Below are 17144 nucleotides of genomic sequence, written 5' to 3'. Positions count from 1 at the left end.
GGGAGAATTAGTTGTAGCGTAATAGAAGAGATATGAGGATTCGATCCAAAGTATCTGCATCGTTCTGATCATTTAAGTGTATTTAGAGAAAAGAGAGGTTAGGAAGAATTTTTAAATAACGATGTGCGCCAAGATTCAAATATCCTCTTCATGTATTTTTTGTTCACGAGTTGTGTGAGAGGGAAATAGAAGAGTGGGAAGGATTGATATAAAAGAAAAACAAGTCAACCCTAGTACCGCGGAACGACTCGAGGCTATGTAACGTTATATAATAGAGATGAAAACCGAAAGATAAATTATTAAGCTGCCATGGATTTTTCATCGATACGTATTTAATTAAATCGTCGCGTCGTTCATAGAGACTGCGGCGATAAAGGAAGCGGACGTGGACGAGAAAGAAATGACAAGAGAGGGCAAAAACGGAGAAGGGTTGGATAATAATATTAAATATTAATAATAATAATTATTTTCGATGTGACGCTAACTAGCGAGTATCAACGGTGTCGCAAGGCTTTATGCGAAATGTGCGCGCGAGCCGTTGCACACTCTTGTTTTCTGTAACGTAACGTGACGCGGGTTAAGGTGCAGATTATTAAATGGAAAATAATGCGAACAATGAAAATCCGTTGCTGGTCAACCGGCAAGACAATAAAACTCGCGAAAAACGCGCAGCGGCCCGCATGTCATGAATTTTCGCAGTGTTGAACTCTCTCCTACCCCAACGTCGATCACTTCCCTTCCTCCGTATGCCCGCACACCCCTTAATCACCTCTTTTATCCCTCCGTAAAGATAACTTAACATTAGTTAGATTTTTTCTATATCGCGTATACCATTGTACCATGGATTTTGCAGGTGAGACGAGAGAAAGAGATTAATCGAGTGGTTATATAAATTGCATAATGAACAGTTGCGAAATATGGCACGTACTTCGCCTACGACACTCTCTGCGAGGTATTTACTATGTTTCTTGCGAATGAAGTTTATCACGGAGGATTCATGAAGGAAATCGAAGTTCTCTTAATTAGAAAAGAAAATACTAAGAGAAACTCGATGGGTAAATAGTCACGGTACGGATTTTCTTTGCGTGACGTTCGAATGAATTAAACTTGTGCGTGCGCGTACAATAAGTACATAATTTTTATGTCAAAAGAAGCAAAAAAAGAACAAACTTGTAACAATATTAAACTAACGATAATGTATAGGATTAAAAGAACAAAAGCAAATACAATTTTGTTTATATTAAACACGTTGCCTGCCTCTTGGTTATTTTGTTCTTTTCTCTTTTAACTGTGAAATCCGTGTAAACTCTGTCAGGATGATTTTATGGCATTCATTGTCACTTCTTGCTTGGGTAATAGATTCTTTGATTGAAAAGGACTTGGTTTTTTAAAATGTAAACTCTATCTTATGCGTATCTTTTTTTGTTCAATCAAATTTATACAATCCCATCACAGGATTGTGTTCAAGTTTAGGTGTAACTGTCAGTGACACGTGTAAATCGCAGGCTGTTGACAGGGATAACCGTTTCTTTCTGATTATTTACGTATTCTGTATCAACAAAAACTTAAGAGATTTAAATAATGTTAATCAGTAATTCTATGTATTCACACATATGGAGTTATTACGTTACAGCTCGATTAAGTCTTGAGATTAGAAAGTCAGTTTCGTACTGTAATGCTATTTTTTTATTTACAACGTCGTCATTATGTGTGAGCACATAGAACTAGTAAAGAACAGTTCTTAACGGAATATTAAATAAATCATTTATTCCTATATTCATTTATTAATAACATTAGTTATTTTTAATGTGCATCGTTGCGATTGCACTTAACTACATGAAAGTAGTGGATGGTTGATCAATCCAATTAGAAAATGAAGCACATACGTATTGCTCAAACTGCAGCACTGATGAGCTCAGAGTACTTCTTGACTTTGCTAGAGATGCTCATGTCGACGTACTTATCACCAATGGATACAACCATACCGCCAATGATGGATGGATCAACTTTGGTTGTAAGCAGAAGCGTTTGTCCCTTGGAAAGGAACGACTTAAGAGCACCCTCCAATTTGCTTTTGCTGTCAGCATCCAATGGTTTTGCAGTGATTACTTCACAAACTACTTCTCCTCTATTAGCAGCCATGATGACCTTGAATGCATTGATTACTTGATTAATCTTTCCCAAACGTCCATTCTCTGCGAGAAGAGCTAACAAGTTTGTAGTGGCTGGGTTCAGGTTGGCTGCTCCACCAATGCCTTTAAAGGCCTCAACCTTGGATTTGCGCTTTATCGAAGGATCCTTCACGAATTCAGCTAATTTTGCGTCTGTCTTCAAGAGACCCTGACAAGACATTATAAACATAGGATAAAAATTATATTTATTCTAATATTGGTATATGATTATTAAAAGGTATAAGAATTGTTTTTAAAGAATTTAAAAGCTTCGTATTCAAATTCTTTCATATACGTAGACACACTGTGATCTGTTTGTGTCTTGTACATACTATTATTTATATTTTAATATAATAGCATGAATACCTGAAACTTAATTAAGTCCTTCTCAACAACGTCCAACGATTTCTGCTTACTGGCAGCAGAGAACAAGGCAGTAGCGTAACGGCCTTCTAACCCAAACACCTGCACTGGCGGCTAAATAAAATAGAAATACGTATGAAACACTGTTTCATGAGATCTCAATATTAACATGCATTCATCAATTTTTAGATGTGTAATATCTGCATCAGTGCTCTTTTTATTGCTATATAAATTTCCACAACTGATCAATTCAAAGTTATTACATAAGAACAAATTTAGTAAAAATATCAATGCAGTAAATATGTACCTTGACCATCTGCTGTACAGCAGCAGAAGAGGAGAATGATCTCGCCTGAAATTTTAATAGAAAATCAATTAATTGTGCTTTATAATCTAAACATTTGTGTAATTAAATGATCAAATTTGTCATGTAGAACTATGAAGGAAAATATAATTTCGATTGTAATTATATCTTTTCTAGTACACTTGAAATATAATACATTCCCATACTTGTAACCAATATTTTTCTTTAACGTCATGTCATTATTGTACGGAATTTAAAGAAATAGAACTTACAATAATATTAATTCTGCTGGCAGCCATTTTGCAAATGTGGATAAAGGTAAAACGAAGATAGTCGACTGTCTTATGTAAGACAGAGATCAGTAAGGAGATGCACAACGCTACGATTTTCGGAGTTACTAAAATCGTGGCGCTAAATCATAGCGGCGAGTCCGGAAGTAGGATATTGTGATCATCGCCTCCGTCGACAATACGAATCCCGTCGTAGCCGAGCTAAACGGAAACACGGACGCGTAGCTTGGCGGGCAGAGGTTCTCCGCTACTCACCGCGGTTTCCCAAAGCAACCCTTAGAACGATCCCGGGAACTATAGAACTTCTCAACAACTGTTGAAAAAGCCTATTGTTGAAATATTTTTACCCGACATCAATAAGTGCAATTTTGTGGGACATTTGTTACTGCTTTTCTATTCGGCTGAATAGTATTTAAATTATTCAAAGCGCTACAGCGCAAGATCAGACGCTTGATCAATTTCTCTTATACACAGAGGATCCATGTGACGGTATTAAGAATACAGTGAAACTAACGTTCAAATAAATAAAAATATGTGTACATACGCAAATGATAATTCAGCTTCGAGGTGCCGCTTGAGACATCATTTGAGATTCCGGCTGCTTAGAGTTTATGTACAAAATATATATTTGAAAATTTCTAATACTAATGAAATATCTCTTTGAGTAAAATTAAAGAATTAGATTGTTTGTACGTAGGTTGTAAATAGATAAGTATATGAATTAATTGAACTTCACTTATAGTCGTTTAAGAATAGCTATTAGTTATAAGTATAGCGAGACTAGGAAGTCGGAAGCAGTTTTGTCTTATTGACAATCAGTTTCGTAAGTAATTTATAACTGGTAGATTCTTCTGTATTGTACAAAGGTAGCTATCCGGGACTCCTAGGACATAAAGGCGACATAGATGTACATTAAAAAGGATTCTGGATCGAGCTGATGATCGCGTTTTAATTCTAGATCGACGTATCTTTCAGCATTTTTAATAAATGTTTAGTAGATGTTATTTCAGACATTAAAATAATTAATTAAATCGATAAAGTAAAATATTAATACTTAAAAACTCTGAATATATGGAAACGAATATTTACGATGTAAAACGCACTGGTCTATGCGGGTCAATGCGGGTTCGTTGGTCCTCGCAGCTATGAAGTACGGCGATCGCGGCCAGGTATTATTTTTTTTTGTCTTTAATCAGGCCACGCTGTGAGCAGGACATATTGAAAAAAAATAATTGAAGAAATGTATATACGTCAGATAAATACAAAGTCTCGTATAAAGGAACTTTATTAAAACCAAAATTCTATGTAAATTAATATAATTCCGTATATAGTACAATGAAACGTATTATGTTATTAGGTTTTAAAGAAGTGTCAGTAGGTTTAGTGTTAATGTTCCCTGGTAGTTTTATCAGATTTGGTCTAACTTCATGCAGAGATGTGAATTTGTTGGACAAGACCAGTATATCGGAATGATAAATAATGATATGCCGCTTCCTTTTATAGATTCGTGACACTGACGCGTCACTTAATTTTATTACTGGGTTCTTGTCCGTACTGACCTTGACAGCCTAAATAACTGTCAGCCAGGTTTGATTGGTGCATCTATTCTTAGATAGTATGAACGATATATGATATAAATAAAGTTTGCATTATTATATTCCGTAGCGATTGCATTTGGTGCTTATACCATAATATATATGGCATGCATTTCGTAATAATTGTAGTGTTTAGGATTATTGTGGTTGTTATTTATCTGTTCCTTCGACTCCAGCTTGCGTCATTAGATCGGCGATATTTTTCTCGAGATCGTCTATTCTGTTTCCCATTTCATCTAGTAATACTTGTTAAGGACATACCAAAATTTAAAAAAAACAAAAAGCAAAGAGCAGTCGTACGACTTGCTCCAAAAGGAATGCACCCTTCTTTGCGTAATGGTACGAAAAAAAAGAATTAACAAACATCATTAACGTTGCATTATAGGTTATGTCGCTGATGTTTGACAAACTAATATATCATAAATCTATATGAAAAGGATATTTCTTCCTATAATCTGATCAGATATCGTTTGGAACTTGTCTTGCATATTCTGCAGTAGCGTCTGCACCTGTAATTATAATATTACATTAAAAATTATTAAAAAATATTCAACAAAATTGTCACTCTGTAGACATAGAGTTTGGAGCATGAATTTTGAAGCAGGAAAATTATTCACGATTCCTCGAGTTGAAAATTAAAATAGTTACTCACGTATTGCGTTAATTCTTGCATATTCTTCGGGTCTGTATTGTTCGCAACAACATAATTCTCGCCATCCTCGTTCTTGTGATCTTGCTTGATGTCAGCCATTCTCCTTTGTATTTTGTATCTATACCTTCACTCCGTCAGATGCCGTCAGTCTCCAATAAGTTCGTTCCGTTCGTCAGCAACTGCGTTTGACACGTTCTACACTTTATTTGCAGATCAGGATGCTCGACGAGACTAAAAAATAGAATAATAAAATCATACGCATGCGTCAATTCAAATGGAAAGGGAATTTGGAGGATAACGATGCTCGTTTAGATTCTCATTCCTACTCGGTGTTACCCAGTGGAAGGTACCACGAGGTACCGACGACGATTGATTTAACAGGGACGCTGGTGGAAGTATGCGACGTCTTCACCCGATAATCCACAAACATTTCCTATCGATTTAATTAACGAGAGTATTACCAGCGATCATAACTGCAGCGAGAATATTTGTCTAATCCTTGTTAAAAATTGTTCTAGAATATTCATTAATATCTTAAAAGGAAAACGGAGCATGATGAGTGTTTCGATAGTACAGTGACATATTATTTTGATCATTCATCCACCAGATAATAGTCTATTTTTTAATCGTTCGAAATATGATGACTGAAATGTGTTATTCATCTAGAAGTATTTACCATCATAATCTTTTTCTAGTGTCATAAACAAGTGATTAACACATAAAGCTTATCAGATGACAAAAACATCAAATCTAGTCTGACTTTGTTTTGCAACACCAAATAACAGAAATTGGACAAAATAATGCCTCTAATGTAAGAAAGCAAAATTTTACAGATACTTGACCTAGAACCACATTTCTTTTCAGTATGTTTATAATCTGATATAGCTTATCTATTTTACATAGGTATAAACTCCAGTAATATCAAGCGCAGATAAATATATCTTCTAATCGGGAAATGACAGTTCGAGCCACTGATATATATACTAACTGGATACGAGTTCACTATGGCAAGCATCAGTGGTTCGAGCACATGGCAAGATCCAGAAACGAACTCCCACTAGATATCACAGAGAATATTCAAAGAATCTAATTGGTTGTTTGGCTCAGCTGACGACACCGCGCAATACTCGTGTGCAAGTCAATGTGCGTCACCAGCTGATCGTCACTTTACAATAACAGTGAGTCCGTGAAGCTGATTCTCATTGTCAGTTAAACTTCACATCTGTTTACATCGGAAAGTTGTTCACAATAGTAGAAGAAGAGAATAATAGTGAACGTGTTGATATATGAGTGCACCTAGAAAGAACGACTATTAATTCTAATTTTATTTAAAATATACTTATTTACCTATATACTTTTTGTATTATTTGCCTCAGCTGGCAATGAACTCAAAATTAATTCTTGAACTTTTTATCTTGTTTGGCATTTTACATGTAGCAAATCTTTGGCGTTTTCGAGGGAAGCAACGATCACCAGTTATATTCAGTGAGTTATTTTTTGTTACGTGCTACTTGAGTATTTATAATGAGATACGTTGGAAACAGTTAAATTGCAAGTCATTCTTAAGGTTTACGGTATCTTTTCTTATTCAGTTCCAGGAGATGGTGGGAGCCAGGTTGAAGCTAAAGTCAATAAAACAACTGTAGTTCATTATCTCTGTGAGAAAACTTCGGCGGATTACTTTAACATATGGCTTAATCTGGAGCTGTTGGTTCCAATCATAATAGATTGTTGGGTAAATCTTCTTCAATGTCTCTAGAGGTAACATTTTCTACCAGAAACTCGGAATTTCATTTGATCCATATTACAGATCGATAACATGAAATTGTATTACGACAATAATACAAGAACAACAAGAAATGCTGATGGGGTTGATATAAGAATACCAGGATGGGGAAATCCATATACAGTAGAATACTTAGATCCTAGTAAAGCATCCCCTGGATCCTATTTTAAAGATATTGGTAATATGCTTGTGAATGAGCTTGGATATGTAAGAAATGTTTCTATTCGTGGAGCACCCTATGACTTCAGAAAAGGACCCCGTATGTTACTATAACATTATAAGAAATTGAATGATTCCTCATGCACTGTAATTAATATGAAAGTTCCACTTTATAGATGAGAATGGAGAGTTTTTTGTGAAACTGAAAGATTTAATCGAAGAAACTTATTTAATGAATAATAAAGAGCCAGTAACATTAATAGCACACAGTATGGGAGGACCTATGTCTCTTGTTTTCCTACAACAACAAAGTCAAAAGTGGAAAGACAAGTATATAAATTGCCTGGTAACATTAGCTGGAGTATGGGGAGGTTCTGTGAAAGCTCTTAAAGTTTTTGCTATAGGTAAGTTATTTGTTTATTGAATATCCCCCATTCATTGTCACTTTATCTAATTATTCCACGAACCACAACGCTGAAATAGATAAGTGGGATTAAACTGTCTCATGACAACACATATTCCTTTTGCATTAGGAACTTAAAACGAATATAAACAGTTCACTGTTTGCGAATAACTACACAAATCAATTCATTGCGAACGCTCCGATTGAATTACAAATGGAACATTCCAGGGGATGATTTGGGCGCATATGTACTTCGCGAAAGCACATTGAAGGACCAACAAATTACGTGTCCAAGCTTGGGATGGTTGTTACCCTCGAGTTTATTTTGGAAGGATACTGAAGTCCTGGTACAAACGCAACTAAGGAATTATACATTCAAGGATATGAAAGACTTCTTAATGTAATGATTTTGATTTTATCCAAATTTTTATATTAAAAATCCTCAATGATATTGCTTTCATACAGAGATATAAACGTTCCTAATGGCTGGGAGTTCCGGAAAGATACTGAAAAATATCAGTTAGATTTTACTGCTCCAGGCGTAGAGTTGCACTGCTTACACGGAGTCAAAGTGGACACGGTGGAACGGTACATAATTTCTCCTTGATCAAATTAACGATACTCCTTTAATCTTTTCATTAATATTACGCATTCAACTCTTTTCCAGATTATATTACAAACCGGGTACCTCGGTCGACGGATATCCTCAATTAATTCCTGGCGATGGCGACGGGACAGTTAATTTAAGAAGTCTAGAAGGTTGTCTACATTGGCAAGGTAAACAAAGTCGAAAAATTTATCATCAGCCATTCACGGGTGTTAATCACATGCAAATCTTAAGGGATGTCAATGTATTAAATTATATCAAAACTATATTGAATGTTTAGAAACCTAGTCTATATTGTCATACTTGACGAAGTGAAACTCAAAAACGAAATTGTAGATTCGCTGCAAACTCATGTCAATAAGTGTTAGAATCTTCTAGAGATTAACAAAGAATCCTCCATGATCACAAAAACTTGAATAAGTTTACTTACGATCAACATAGTGCGATTTGAGTTACTCGCTATGACATAAAAAAATATCTAAGTCATTAGACATCAGAGCATGTAGAACTGCCGCTTATAATAATGTCGACCGTTCGAGCTTACTATTTATAGTGCCAATTTATTGTTAATTACACGCTCGTAAGAAATCTAACTTTTAACTGATTTACTCTGAATATTTCAATGATTAATGCCTGCTTTAGTTTTATCACTAAAATCTCAAATTATTTTATAAATACGTCTAGGAAGATATTATTTCATTTGAACATGATTAACAACGTGTATGCAAGTGAAAAAAGTGGTCCATATTAAAGAATATGTTGTATATATACCTTATGGTGCCGTAATATACTATTGTATAATACTACTAATGTAATAATATATGATCTTATGCAATGTCATGGAATAAATGGAAATTAAATTAATTCTATCCAACTCTGAAACTTTTGCAATTGGATACAGTAAGAACGTCGTGCTAAAAAAATTAAGTTTTATATTAATATCATATATATATTCCTCTACTATACTATAGATATACATTTTCAAATTACCGTTTTAAATAAATATGCACAACATTTTCACTCAAAGTCAGTAGGCGCCCCCTTAGGATCTAACAATAAGTTATACGCGTGTATAGGATTCATTATCTTCAACATCAGCACAGAGTCCTCTTTGGCACGCGTTCCATTTTGAAATCGCACGACTAAAACTTGTAATCACAGTTTTACTTGTGATCTCTCATTTCTAGTTACGCTTGCCATTATCATGTGAATTTGGGAATTAGGATCATTCGTAAGAACACAGCATAAAGGCAGCATAGGAATGCTTGAAACTTTTCATTAAAATAATCCACACAAAACGCTTTTGCTCAAGCACCACCAAGCTTATAATAAAAAAAAAATCGTACGCAGTATGTAAAAAGGGACGTACGACTTTCGTCTCTATAAATTCTCTGACACAATATTTCGAGACATAAATCTGTAAATAATGTATCCCACGAATGAAAACTGCGAATCGTAGAGACGGCGGTGAAATGGTATTAGAAAAAGGGACGTAAAAAATTCTATTTCCAATTAAGGTAAGCTCAGTTAGTGTCAGTTAATACCAGAGGACGTTTTCAAGAAGGCGTACAGTCCTATAGCTAAGATGGTCACTACGGTGATGGTTTTGTAACTCCTTATACGATAAGGTAATCTATTTGCAGGAATTGCAACACGTAGTTGCCTTTGTCTTTCTCTTTCTTTGCGACTGGCTTCTGCTTTTGATTTCCATTCTTGTTCTTTACATCTCCTTTTATTGTCATAATCTCGAACGTCGTTACTTATTGACTCTGGCGGATACTGCCGATAGAGGTTTGTAGCATCGACCAGCAGCTGTTCAAATGGCAAATCTTCAGGAAGCTAATTGACACAAAATTTTGTATTGTTATTTGTACGATGTATTAATCTCGTATTAAATAATTATAAGGTAACTTACTGTACAAAGTACTTTGTGAGTGTGTCCCATATCGGGTGTAGTATCGAAAATTTCCGTTGCCCTGTACGCTACGATTACAGTGCTGAGGTAGAGTGGCATTAGAGGAGGACTACCAAGGAAATAATCAAACAGTCTGTGTAAAAGTTTTCTGTTCTCGGCATACTTGTGTGCGTACCATGTGGTATATTCGGCCAATGCAAAGTGAGGAAATAATTCTACACTGCAAAAAGATATTTCCATTCTTAAAATTATATTCCCATGGTCGACAAAGATACCGGAAGTGTACCAGACTTACTTTTCAAGGTGTTCCAAAAGGGTTGGATGGATACGTTCTAATAGTGCAAATATGTAGAAAAGTTCCTGGTTGACTTTTTCCATTGTCTTTTCCATGAATCGTTCTAAAAACTTGAGAGATATTCTTTCTAGTACGAAGAGACCACTTTGCAAGCCCATTACTATTAGGACTGTTGCTGCTATGTCGTTATATCCCTGGTAGTAACTGATCATGAATTATTTTATTACTGGAGTTAAAGGAAAAGAATCATTTTTAATATATTATGGACACTAACTTCAAATATGTATGCCGGTGAAGGACCCAACATATTAACTGTGTCAACTCTTCATGAAATATTTCAATTTCCTCCTCAGTTGCCCTCGAAGATAGGTGACCACTACTACGTGCTACATCTTTCAAAATCTGCTGGTATATTTCATCAGGCAATAGGGTATGCACTGTTTCTAATCCCTCCACAGGGACAGGTTCTTCGTCCGACAATCCCAGGAGTCTTGGCCACAGAACCCTTCGTATATCATCTACACATCATCTTTATGATTTCAAGACTGAGTTGTTAAGGAGGATATTATTGTCAAGAAGGAACTAACTTATAGAGCAGAGATCAATATCGTTAGACATTCCAATTGTAGTTCCTTATCGATAAGAATACTTTCCAATAACAATTTAATTAATTACCAATAACAAAACCCTCGCTGCTGCACCCTAGAAGCTTGAATTCTTCAAACGTAAGATCTGGCTTGGCTATACTTTTACAGAGCACAGCAATTTTCATTTTCTCTCGTTCCATCAACTTCAAGGTATTGTTAGAACGGTTCACATATGAATCATGATCTTCCTGGTGAATTGTAATCCCGTTATGTTTACCTAGTTGATCTAACTCATTCAGCTGTGGAATATGGGGTATCATTCCATCGATCCATGCCTTTGACTTATCAGACAATATAGCAGTGGTTTTTATTTTCGATTCAGAGTTCTGCCGTTCCATTATAGAATTACATGTAACAGATTCAATCACAAATATTTTCCCTCTTTTTGAATCCTGTATATCATTAACACTTGACTCGTTTTGCGACGACCCAGGAATCTTAAGAAGCGGAACAGTCTCGTCTTCGATTATGTATGTCATCTTCTTTCCACGCAATCATGTTCAATTACTTGCATTCCCAATCATCACACAATCATCACACAATCATTTAACAATGAATCCGTTAAGAAAAAGATCCACTTAAAATTTGACAACTATGACACGCACCAGTTAGTCACTATCACGGTCTTAGATACAGGTTTTGAAACTCTGGTGGTGGGGGTGGGTCGCTTAGTGAAGCAATTCCGAATAGCCGCATAGAGTCGCTGTGATCGGGTAATCGTATTGACGAGGGACGCGGGGGACCGGGAGGATCACTCCATCTCTGTCGTATTCACGGTCTTGGAGGGGGTAGACTTCTTAAAGAAGCATCTTTCATTTCGCCTCATGACGACAAGAGGCGTTGCGATCAAGTGATCCGTACCTATTTCTCTCTCCCACAGCCGATTGTAGAGTGAGATAGATAAAGGGTAATTCGATCACAGCGACGCTGTTTGAAACTAAATTCAACTTCAGTAAGCGACCATACCCCCATCACTGAAATTCGAGGAAGTTTCAAGACCTGTATGTAAGACCGTGCCCTCAAGTCAGAATCTGGCCAATCTTCGGAAGGGGCGCTATCATGTTCAGGGCTCGTTTAGAGCCGCCATGACATTGCGCGCAGATTTTCAAACTATCAATCTTTGGCCCGTTTTCTTTAGCGCAGTTCAATGCATAAACTGCGTTTTCTTCAAAACACAAGTGTCTGATTAGCTAATAGCACAGTCAAACTGAGTTTATGCATTGAATCGCGTCGAAGAAAACGGACGAGAGTGTGCAGCATGAAGTTCAGACGTCACAGTAAGAAATCAAATGTCAATACTGGACTTCCGTAGAAAAACGTTCAAGCTCTGCATTGGCGGTAGCGGTCGGTAGGGAGTAGAGTCCCTCTAGTGACTAGAGGGATTGTAGTAGGGAGCCGTTAATGCGTGGACGCTTTTCAAAGAGGGAAGAGAGTATGTCATCTACGGTGGAGTTAGTTCATGATTTATCGACTGTGACAAGTAGTTGCGAGTAGTTACTGGCACATCTGATCTCCTCATTGGAGGAGTCAGCCATAAGGAAAGGAAGGGGAGTTGCGAGTAGTCACCAGTGATTATAAGATTATACAAAACACATTCGCGCGAGATCCTTCACGGTCTGACAGAATTTTGTAACCTGTCCTGCTTTAAGATAAGAGTTCTAAGCTCCGATGTTGGAAATTTGAGAATCATCTGCAGAAAAATCGGTCAGTCCGATCGATCCTTGCATCATGATCAAGGCAATTTTAGTTTTCAACAACCATGGAAAGCCACGGCTTTCTAAATTTTATCAGTACTTTGTAAGTAACAGCTTGTGTATTTCACTTCAATAGATTATGTATCATGTTTTAAGATCATAGAATAATATAAACTTTTTTAATTATTTTGGCTATTATATCTTTTCAGAATGAGGACATGCAGCAGCAAATAATTAAGGAGACATTTCAACTTGTCTCAAAGAGAGATGACAATGTCTGCAATTTTTTAGAAGGTGGTAGCCTTATTGGAGGTTCAGACTATAAGCTGATATATCGTCATTATGCCACCCTGTATTTTGTGTTTTGCGTTGATAGTTCAGAATCTGAATTAGGAATCCTAGATCTGATTCAAGTATTTGTGGAAACACTTGATAAGTGTTTTGAGAATGTGTGTGAGTTGGACCTCATTTTTCATGTTGATAAAGTCCATTATATACTCAATGAACTCGTTATGGGTGGTATGGTTTTGGAAACTAACATGACTGAAATACTTACAAGAATCGAGGATCAGAACAAACTTGAAAAACAAGAGGTAAGGTTTATCTTATTTGTATTATCACTCAAGAACCTTGATTTTAACAGTTAAAGATTACAAAAGGATTTCCTCTTTAGAAAAAAAAAAAAAAATTAGACTCATAAAATAAAAAAAACTGTTAAAGTTAAGAATCTTATAGTTATATGTATAATGTTGGAATAAATGTTATAAATGTTAAACTCCGAGCACTAGTTAATTGGTAGCTAGCTTTGGCATGTAACGTAGTAGCCTGACTGTGGTAGAACTGACGGAGCTAACATGAATTTTAGGGGACTTACAAATCAAGACGATCTTGCTCACCTCGTCCAATAGTCCTTCTGGGACCTCCTCCCTAAGCTAAAACATCAATAGTCATTTGGTCTGGCCACATTGTAAAATTTTATCCTTACCGCAATTCATAATTTTTCACCAAGTGACTACAAAAAAAAAAACGTTTTCCTTCTGATCCTACGTGAGTGCAAACCTTGACCAATCTCTATAGCGTGGAAACCCGCCTTTCGAAGTGCCCCGCATGGTTGTAAGATCTCATGGACATTCGCGATTCCATGACACTAAGTGCCTTAATGCTAATGTATACCTGGTAATACTTTTTAAATAAATAATCTACAGTGTAGCTACCCATCATCGTCCCGAATTATTCCCATTAGCTAATTACTTTCTTCATTTTTACAAGAGATCCTAACGATTTTCTTTCGTTTCGTTCTTTTTCCATTTTCTCGTTGGTGTCCTGTGTGCAGGCTGGAATCACCGCAGCGCCGGCGCGCGCCGTTTCGGCAGTCAAGAACATGAACATACCGCAGCAGATAAAGGATATGAAGCTGCCGGACTTGCCGCAAGCAATCAAAGATCTGAAGTTCTGACCAGCAGTGACGTCGTTAGCTCCTAGCTGACTGGTTTCAACCTCTGCCTCGAACATGACCGACACCACGACAACGACCTTTTCCTCTTCCTGTCAAGTACACGAGAACGCACCTATGCTGCCTAGTGCCTCATCTTACGCATGCCCTGGTCTTTCTCACCATTACCAGAGCTAAGGATCCCTGGACATCGCTGTTCCGCTATCGAAGGTGGATTGACATGTGTGCCAAGACTAACTAATCCTTTTGTCGGTCCACAGATCGGATCGGCGATAAGTCAGGATTCAGATGGTGAAAGTGAATTAAAGTTGTTGGTTTTCTTAAATTATAAAATTGCGCGAGGTGTTTCAAAGTGACACATAAAATAATGTGAGAGAAATACAGATTTATCAACGATGAACAGTTATAAAAAAAAAACAGTTTAATAATGACTGTCTGCGATATTGCATTTTTTTTAACTCTCCATTGTGCATAGTTAATCATAAGTCCTAAACAAATAATTCGCTATTGCTCCCTGCTCGTCCGAGAAAATCTCACTATTGCACGTATACCTAGCAGATACGCTAAATGTTCATGTTATTCTGTATTAAATATATATTGAATAAATATTATGTCCAATTATATAATGTTTACAATATCGCTTCTAGATCCTACTGAATGTACAGTGTAATTCTTATGACCGATTGCCAGTGCGCTAGTAATATTCCAGAGAACAATGAACATGTGAATATATGTTTTGATAAAATAACATCAATTATACCGCACAGTAGCCAGTTATTTTACATAGAATAAGAATCGATTCCACTTATACTTTTGCGATTCTCACTGTGTGATTAAATTACTTTTTACTGGCGCTTACTTCGTGCCGGAGTGATGTCCATATGTAACCAGTGCCCGTTTCCGTTAGTGGCGGAGGATACGGACTGTTTTTGAGTTTATAATAGTCCGAAGGCGCGTGCATTACAAACTCCATAGATTCCAGTTTTCGCGGTAGATCCTCTTCTGGTCCAATCATATAGGTTTCTGGACTAAAACCATCTTCTGGAGGTGGACTACAATTGAGGAATCTTGTCAATAAGATATCCAATCTGAATGGTTTCCAAGTGTAGAATCACATTGAATCATCTCAAAGTATTACCTGGCTGTAGTTGGCAGTAACCATGTGACTGCTGCACTCTTTTCACAATACTGATCGGTTAGCAGACCCCTAATTTGAGCATAATAAATTCCACCATCAATATCCTTCATGGACACAATGTCTCCAACTTGAAAATAGGAACCTTTGTAGAATACAAAGTCACTGGTTACTGGAGTCGCAACAGCTGCTGGTGCCTTAATAGGCTGAAACGATGGAAACAAATACAATACTAGCGAGGATACTTTTTAGATTAATAGAGAAATATAACATAAATTTATACACAATTTACAAGCGTGTATATCATAGAAAATTACTGTACAAGAACATTAGTCTATACCGTTTTTTTAAAGATGTGACGGCGTCCTTTGCCTTTAGGAATGATTTTTAAGGGTGCATTGGACTTTGGCTTGCAATATCGTGTGACTCTGGTGCTCTTTCTGGATGGTTTCGCGGAACCGTTTTTTTCATCCTCTTCACTCTTTAAATTACCATTGGTACCGACGCTCTTTTCATCCTCGAGGCAACGATTGCATAGGTTACCAGCATCAGTTGCATGCCAGAGCGGTGTCTCACGCACACCACACCGTACGCACTCGGGCTTCAGACCCAGAGGCATCAGTCACACAATTCGGTTTAGTCGGGCCCACATAAAAAGTTGCCACTAAAACATCCCTCTTAATTTTGGCAATTACTTTCCTTGGCTCTCATATTGTTTACAGTCATAAACTGTTCAGTTACTCAACGCGACGATTCCCACTAGTGAGAATACTTTTCAATCCTCTTTACCGACGTTCTGCGACTGGGTGGATAACCTATCTATATAGTGGAAGCTCGCGACGGCTAGTGAATCAGCCGTGCGCGAGCGTTACCACGATTCTATGGTTCCCAGTAGCAGCCCGTTCGAAAGGGGTCAACAGTGTAAGGGGAGGAAGTGTCCCATTGTCTCGCTCGGACTCGTAGCATGGGTCAGTATCAGTCAGTATGTTTGGACATGTGTGTACTTTCAGCGTCATTAGGCCGCCGTGTTACCCTGGAAACGGATAACAGTGCGGGTCGGTTGCCGAGCGAGCCCGGTGGAGAAGGTGACGTGCACGAGCTTTCAATGTGCCGCTACTGATGTACTATTCAAGTTCTTGAAATGAAAAATGTTAAATATTATAAAGTCCCATCGTGTTCACCAACATAAGATCGGTACCTACTAGGTAAAGAATTATGAATTATATGCAATAGTTTTACAGTAATTTTGACCTATCTTAGAAACTTTATAGAACCTGCCTTCGAATGTCTTCTAACTGTAAGGACTTTATAAACGACTGGACAAGAACAGGACATAATTTATTTGCAGAATGATTCGATGACAGTGCAGTGATTTTTATAAAATAAATACTGCAATACCTACGTATCTATAATATCGATTTGAGCGTCCAATGGACATGCGTTTAGTAGTTGAGCTTCGTTGCGACACGTGCTCTCCGCGGCGACTCCTAGTTCATGTGTTTGGCCCAGTACCTCCGTCCTCTCTTACGAATCAGGAGGAAGGCCGTTCTCCGGAAACACAAGAGTATCAGTGACCTAGAATACTGACTGAATCGTGGTATGTTAAGGCACTGTTCTTCGTTTTGAATTGCTCAGCCCGTACAGATTGGGGAATTGATGTGCCTTTGGTGGGGGG

At 37.2% G+C, this 17144-nt stretch overlaps 7 protein-coding genes across 15 annotated transcripts in view; 3 read left to right on the top strand and 4 right to left on the bottom strand.

Moving 5' to 3' along the window:
- Positions 1 to 1741: 1741 nt before the first annotated feature.
- LOC107262709 (ATP synthase subunit O, mitochondrial) lies at positions 1742 to 3250 on the bottom strand. The gene is made up of 4 exons (XM_015729178.2): positions 3111 to 3250; positions 2842 to 2886; positions 2538 to 2648; positions 1742 to 2340 (listed from the first exon to the last, which is right to left on the bottom strand). Exons 1-4 carry the CDS (start codon positions 3135 to 3137, stop codon positions 1894 to 1896), a joined length of 630 nt encoding a protein of 209 aa, XP_015584664.1. The 5' UTR covers positions 3138 to 3250; the 3' UTR covers positions 1742 to 1893.
- Positions 3251 to 4395: 1145 nt separating this feature from the next.
- On the bottom strand, positions 4396 to 6502 carry LOC107262712 (heat shock factor-binding protein 1). Of its 3 annotated transcripts, none has more exons than XM_015729185.2 (4): positions 6364 to 6502; positions 5376 to 5606; positions 5166 to 5232; positions 4396 to 4962 (listed from the first exon to the last, which is right to left on the bottom strand). In XM_015729185.2, exons 2-4 carry the CDS (start codon positions 5472 to 5474, stop codon positions 4874 to 4876), a joined length of 255 nt encoding a protein of 84 aa, XP_015584671.1. In that variant the 5' UTR covers positions 5475 to 5606; positions 6364 to 6502; the 3' UTR covers positions 4396 to 4873. The 3 variants fall into 3 exon arrangements, with proteins under 3 accessions (XP_015584671.1, XP_015584673.1, XP_015584672.1); XM_015729187.2 differs by lacking the exon at positions 6364 to 6502 and adding an exon at positions 6275 to 6289; XM_015729186.2 differs by lacking the exon at positions 6364 to 6502 and adding an exon at positions 6052 to 6226.
- A 57-nt stretch (positions 6503 to 6559) lies between these two features.
- On the top strand, positions 6560 to 13406 carry LOC107275217 (group XV phospholipase A2). 2 transcript variants are annotated; one of them, XM_025080132.1, is made up of 8 exons: positions 6560 to 6860; positions 6968 to 7110; positions 7186 to 7420; positions 7497 to 7724; positions 7952 to 8123; positions 8189 to 8311; positions 8391 to 8500; positions 13091 to 13406. In XM_025080132.1, exons 1-8 carry the CDS (start codon positions 6758 to 6760, stop codon positions 13093 to 13095), a joined length of 1119 nt encoding a protein of 372 aa, XP_024935900.1. In that variant the 5' UTR covers positions 6560 to 6757; the 3' UTR covers positions 13096 to 13406. The 2 variants fall into 2 exon arrangements, with proteins under 2 accessions (XP_024935900.1, XP_015610597.1); XM_015755111.2 differs by lacking the exon at positions 13091 to 13406 and having other exon boundaries at positions 8391 to 9194.
- On the bottom strand, positions 9254 to 11945 carry LOC107275216 (TBC1 domain family member 20). Its single transcript, XM_015755110.2, has 5 exons — positions 11216 to 11945; positions 10815 to 11058; positions 10541 to 10744; positions 10246 to 10465; positions 9254 to 10169 (listed from the first exon to the last, which is right to left on the bottom strand). The coding sequence occupies exons 1-5, from the start codon at positions 11664 to 11666 to the stop codon at positions 9864 to 9866; spliced, it is 1425 nt and encodes a 474-aa protein (XP_015610596.1). The 5' UTR covers positions 11667 to 11945; the 3' UTR covers positions 9254 to 9863.
- LOC107262710 (AP-3 complex subunit sigma-2) lies at positions 12383 to 14955 on the top strand. The gene is made up of 3 exons (XM_015729179.2): positions 12383 to 12984; positions 13091 to 13474; positions 14215 to 14955. Exons 1-3 carry the CDS (start codon positions 12916 to 12918, stop codon positions 14335 to 14337), a joined length of 576 nt encoding a protein of 191 aa, XP_015584665.1. The 5' UTR covers positions 12383 to 12915; the 3' UTR covers positions 14338 to 14955.
- Positions 14742 to 16330, bottom strand: LOC107275218 (GATA zinc finger domain-containing protein 1). The gene is made up of 3 exons (XM_025080138.1): positions 15810 to 16330; positions 15473 to 15675; positions 14742 to 15386 (listed from the first exon to the last, which is right to left on the bottom strand). The coding sequence occupies exons 1-3, from the start codon at positions 16086 to 16088 to the stop codon at positions 15173 to 15175; spliced, it is 696 nt and encodes a 231-aa protein (XP_024935906.1). The 5' UTR covers positions 16089 to 16330; the 3' UTR covers positions 14742 to 15172.
- An 88-nt stretch (positions 16331 to 16418) lies between these two features.
- The window catches only part of LOC107275211 (WD repeat, SAM and U-box domain-containing protein 1), a 7218-nt gene continuing 6492 nt past the window's right edge, over positions 16419 to 17144 (top strand). For 4 of the 6 annotated variants that reach the window (XM_015755102.2, XM_015755100.2, XM_015755101.2 and 1 more), the window contains exon 1: positions 16937 to 17066. The gene's annotated coding sequence lies outside the window, so the exon portion shown is untranslated. Of the gene's footprint in view, positions 16438 to 16528; positions 16675 to 16936; positions 17067 to 17144 lie in introns of those variants that run through there. The other 2 variants (XM_015755099.1, XM_015755098.2) reach the window with 2 other exon arrangements.

Source organism: Cephus cinctus, unplaced genomic scaffold (genome assembly GCF_000341935.2).
Source record: "Cephus cinctus unplaced genomic scaffold, Ccin1 Ccin1_scaffold0126, whole genome shotgun sequence".
NCBI lineage: Eukaryota > Metazoa > Arthropoda > Insecta > Hymenoptera > Cephidae > Cephus > Cephus cinctus.
This window is presented reverse-complemented; position numbering and strand designations above follow the sequence as displayed.

Excerpts from the sequence above, each read along its gene's own strand:
- LOC107262709 (XM_015729178.2), bottom strand. The coding sequence starts at position 3,137 with ATGGCTGCCAGCAGAATTAATATTATT. Across the intron at positions 2,887-3,110 it reads CCAGCAGAATTAATATTATT|GCGAGATCATTCTCCTCTTC; the intron begins GTAAGTTCTATT and ends TTAAAATTTCAG. Across the intron at positions 2,341-2,537 it reads AGGACTTAATTAAGTTTCAG|GGTCTCTTGAAGACAGACGC; the intron begins GTATTCATGCTA and ends ATGTCTTGTCAG.
- LOC107262712 (XM_015729185.2), bottom strand. The coding sequence starts at position 5,474 with ATGGCTGACATCAAGCAAGATCACAAGAACGAGGATGGCGAGAATTAT. Across the intron at positions 5,233-5,375 it reads TGCAAGAATTAACGCAATAC|GTGCAGACGCTACTGCAGAA; the intron begins GTGAGTAACTAT and ends TTATAATTACAG. Across the intron at positions 4,963-5,165 it reads TGATCAGATTATAGGAAGAA|TAGATGAAATGGGAAACAGA; the intron begins ATATCCTTTTCA and ends AACAAGTATTAC.
- LOC107275217 (XM_015755111.2), top strand. The coding sequence starts at position 6,758 with ATGAACTCAAAATTAATTCTTGAACTTTTTATCTTGTTTGGCATTTTA. Across the intron at positions 7,421-7,496 it reads TGACTTCAGAAAAGGACCCC|ATGAGAATGGAGAGTTTTTT; the intron begins GTATGTTACTAT and ends TCCACTTTATAG. Across the intron at positions 8,312-8,390 it reads AAAGTGGACACGGTGGAACG|ATTATATTACAAACCGGGTA; the intron begins GTACATAATTTC and ends ACTCTTTTCCAG.
- LOC107275216 (XM_015755110.2), bottom strand. The coding sequence starts at position 11,666 with ATGACATACATAATCGAAGACGAGACTGTTCCGCTTCTTAAGATTCCT. Across the intron at positions 10,745-10,814 it reads CACCGGCATACATATTTGAA|TTACTACCAGGGATATAACG; the intron begins GTTAGTGTCCAT and ends ATTCATGATCAG. Across the intron at positions 10,466-10,540 it reads CTTTTGGAACACCTTGAAAA|TGTAGAATTATTTCCTCACT; the intron begins GTAAGTCTGGTA and ends ATCTTTTTGCAG.
- LOC107262710 (XM_015729179.2), top strand. The coding sequence starts at position 12,916 with ATGATCAAGGCAATTTTAGTTTTCAACAACCATGGAAAGCCACGGCTT. Across the intron at positions 12,985-13,090 it reads CTAAATTTTATCAGTACTTT|AATGAGGACATGCAGCAGCA; the intron begins GTAAGTAACAGC and ends ATATCTTTTCAG. Across the intron at positions 13,475-14,214 it reads ACAAACTTGAAAAACAAGAG|GCTGGAATCACCGCAGCGCC; the intron begins GTAAGGTTTATC and ends TCCTGTGTGCAG.
- LOC107275218 (XM_025080138.1), bottom strand. The coding sequence starts at position 16,088 with ATGCCTCTGGGTCTGAAGCCCGAGTGCGTACGGTGTGGTGTGCGTGAG. Across the intron at positions 15,676-15,809 it reads GTCACATCTTTAAAAAAACG|CCTATTAAGGCACCAGCAGC; the intron begins GTATAGACTAAT and ends CCATCGTTTCAG. Across the intron at positions 15,387-15,472 it reads TTACTGCCAACTACAGCCAG|TCCACCTCCAGAAGATGGTT; the intron begins GTAATACTTTGA and ends CCTCAATTGTAG.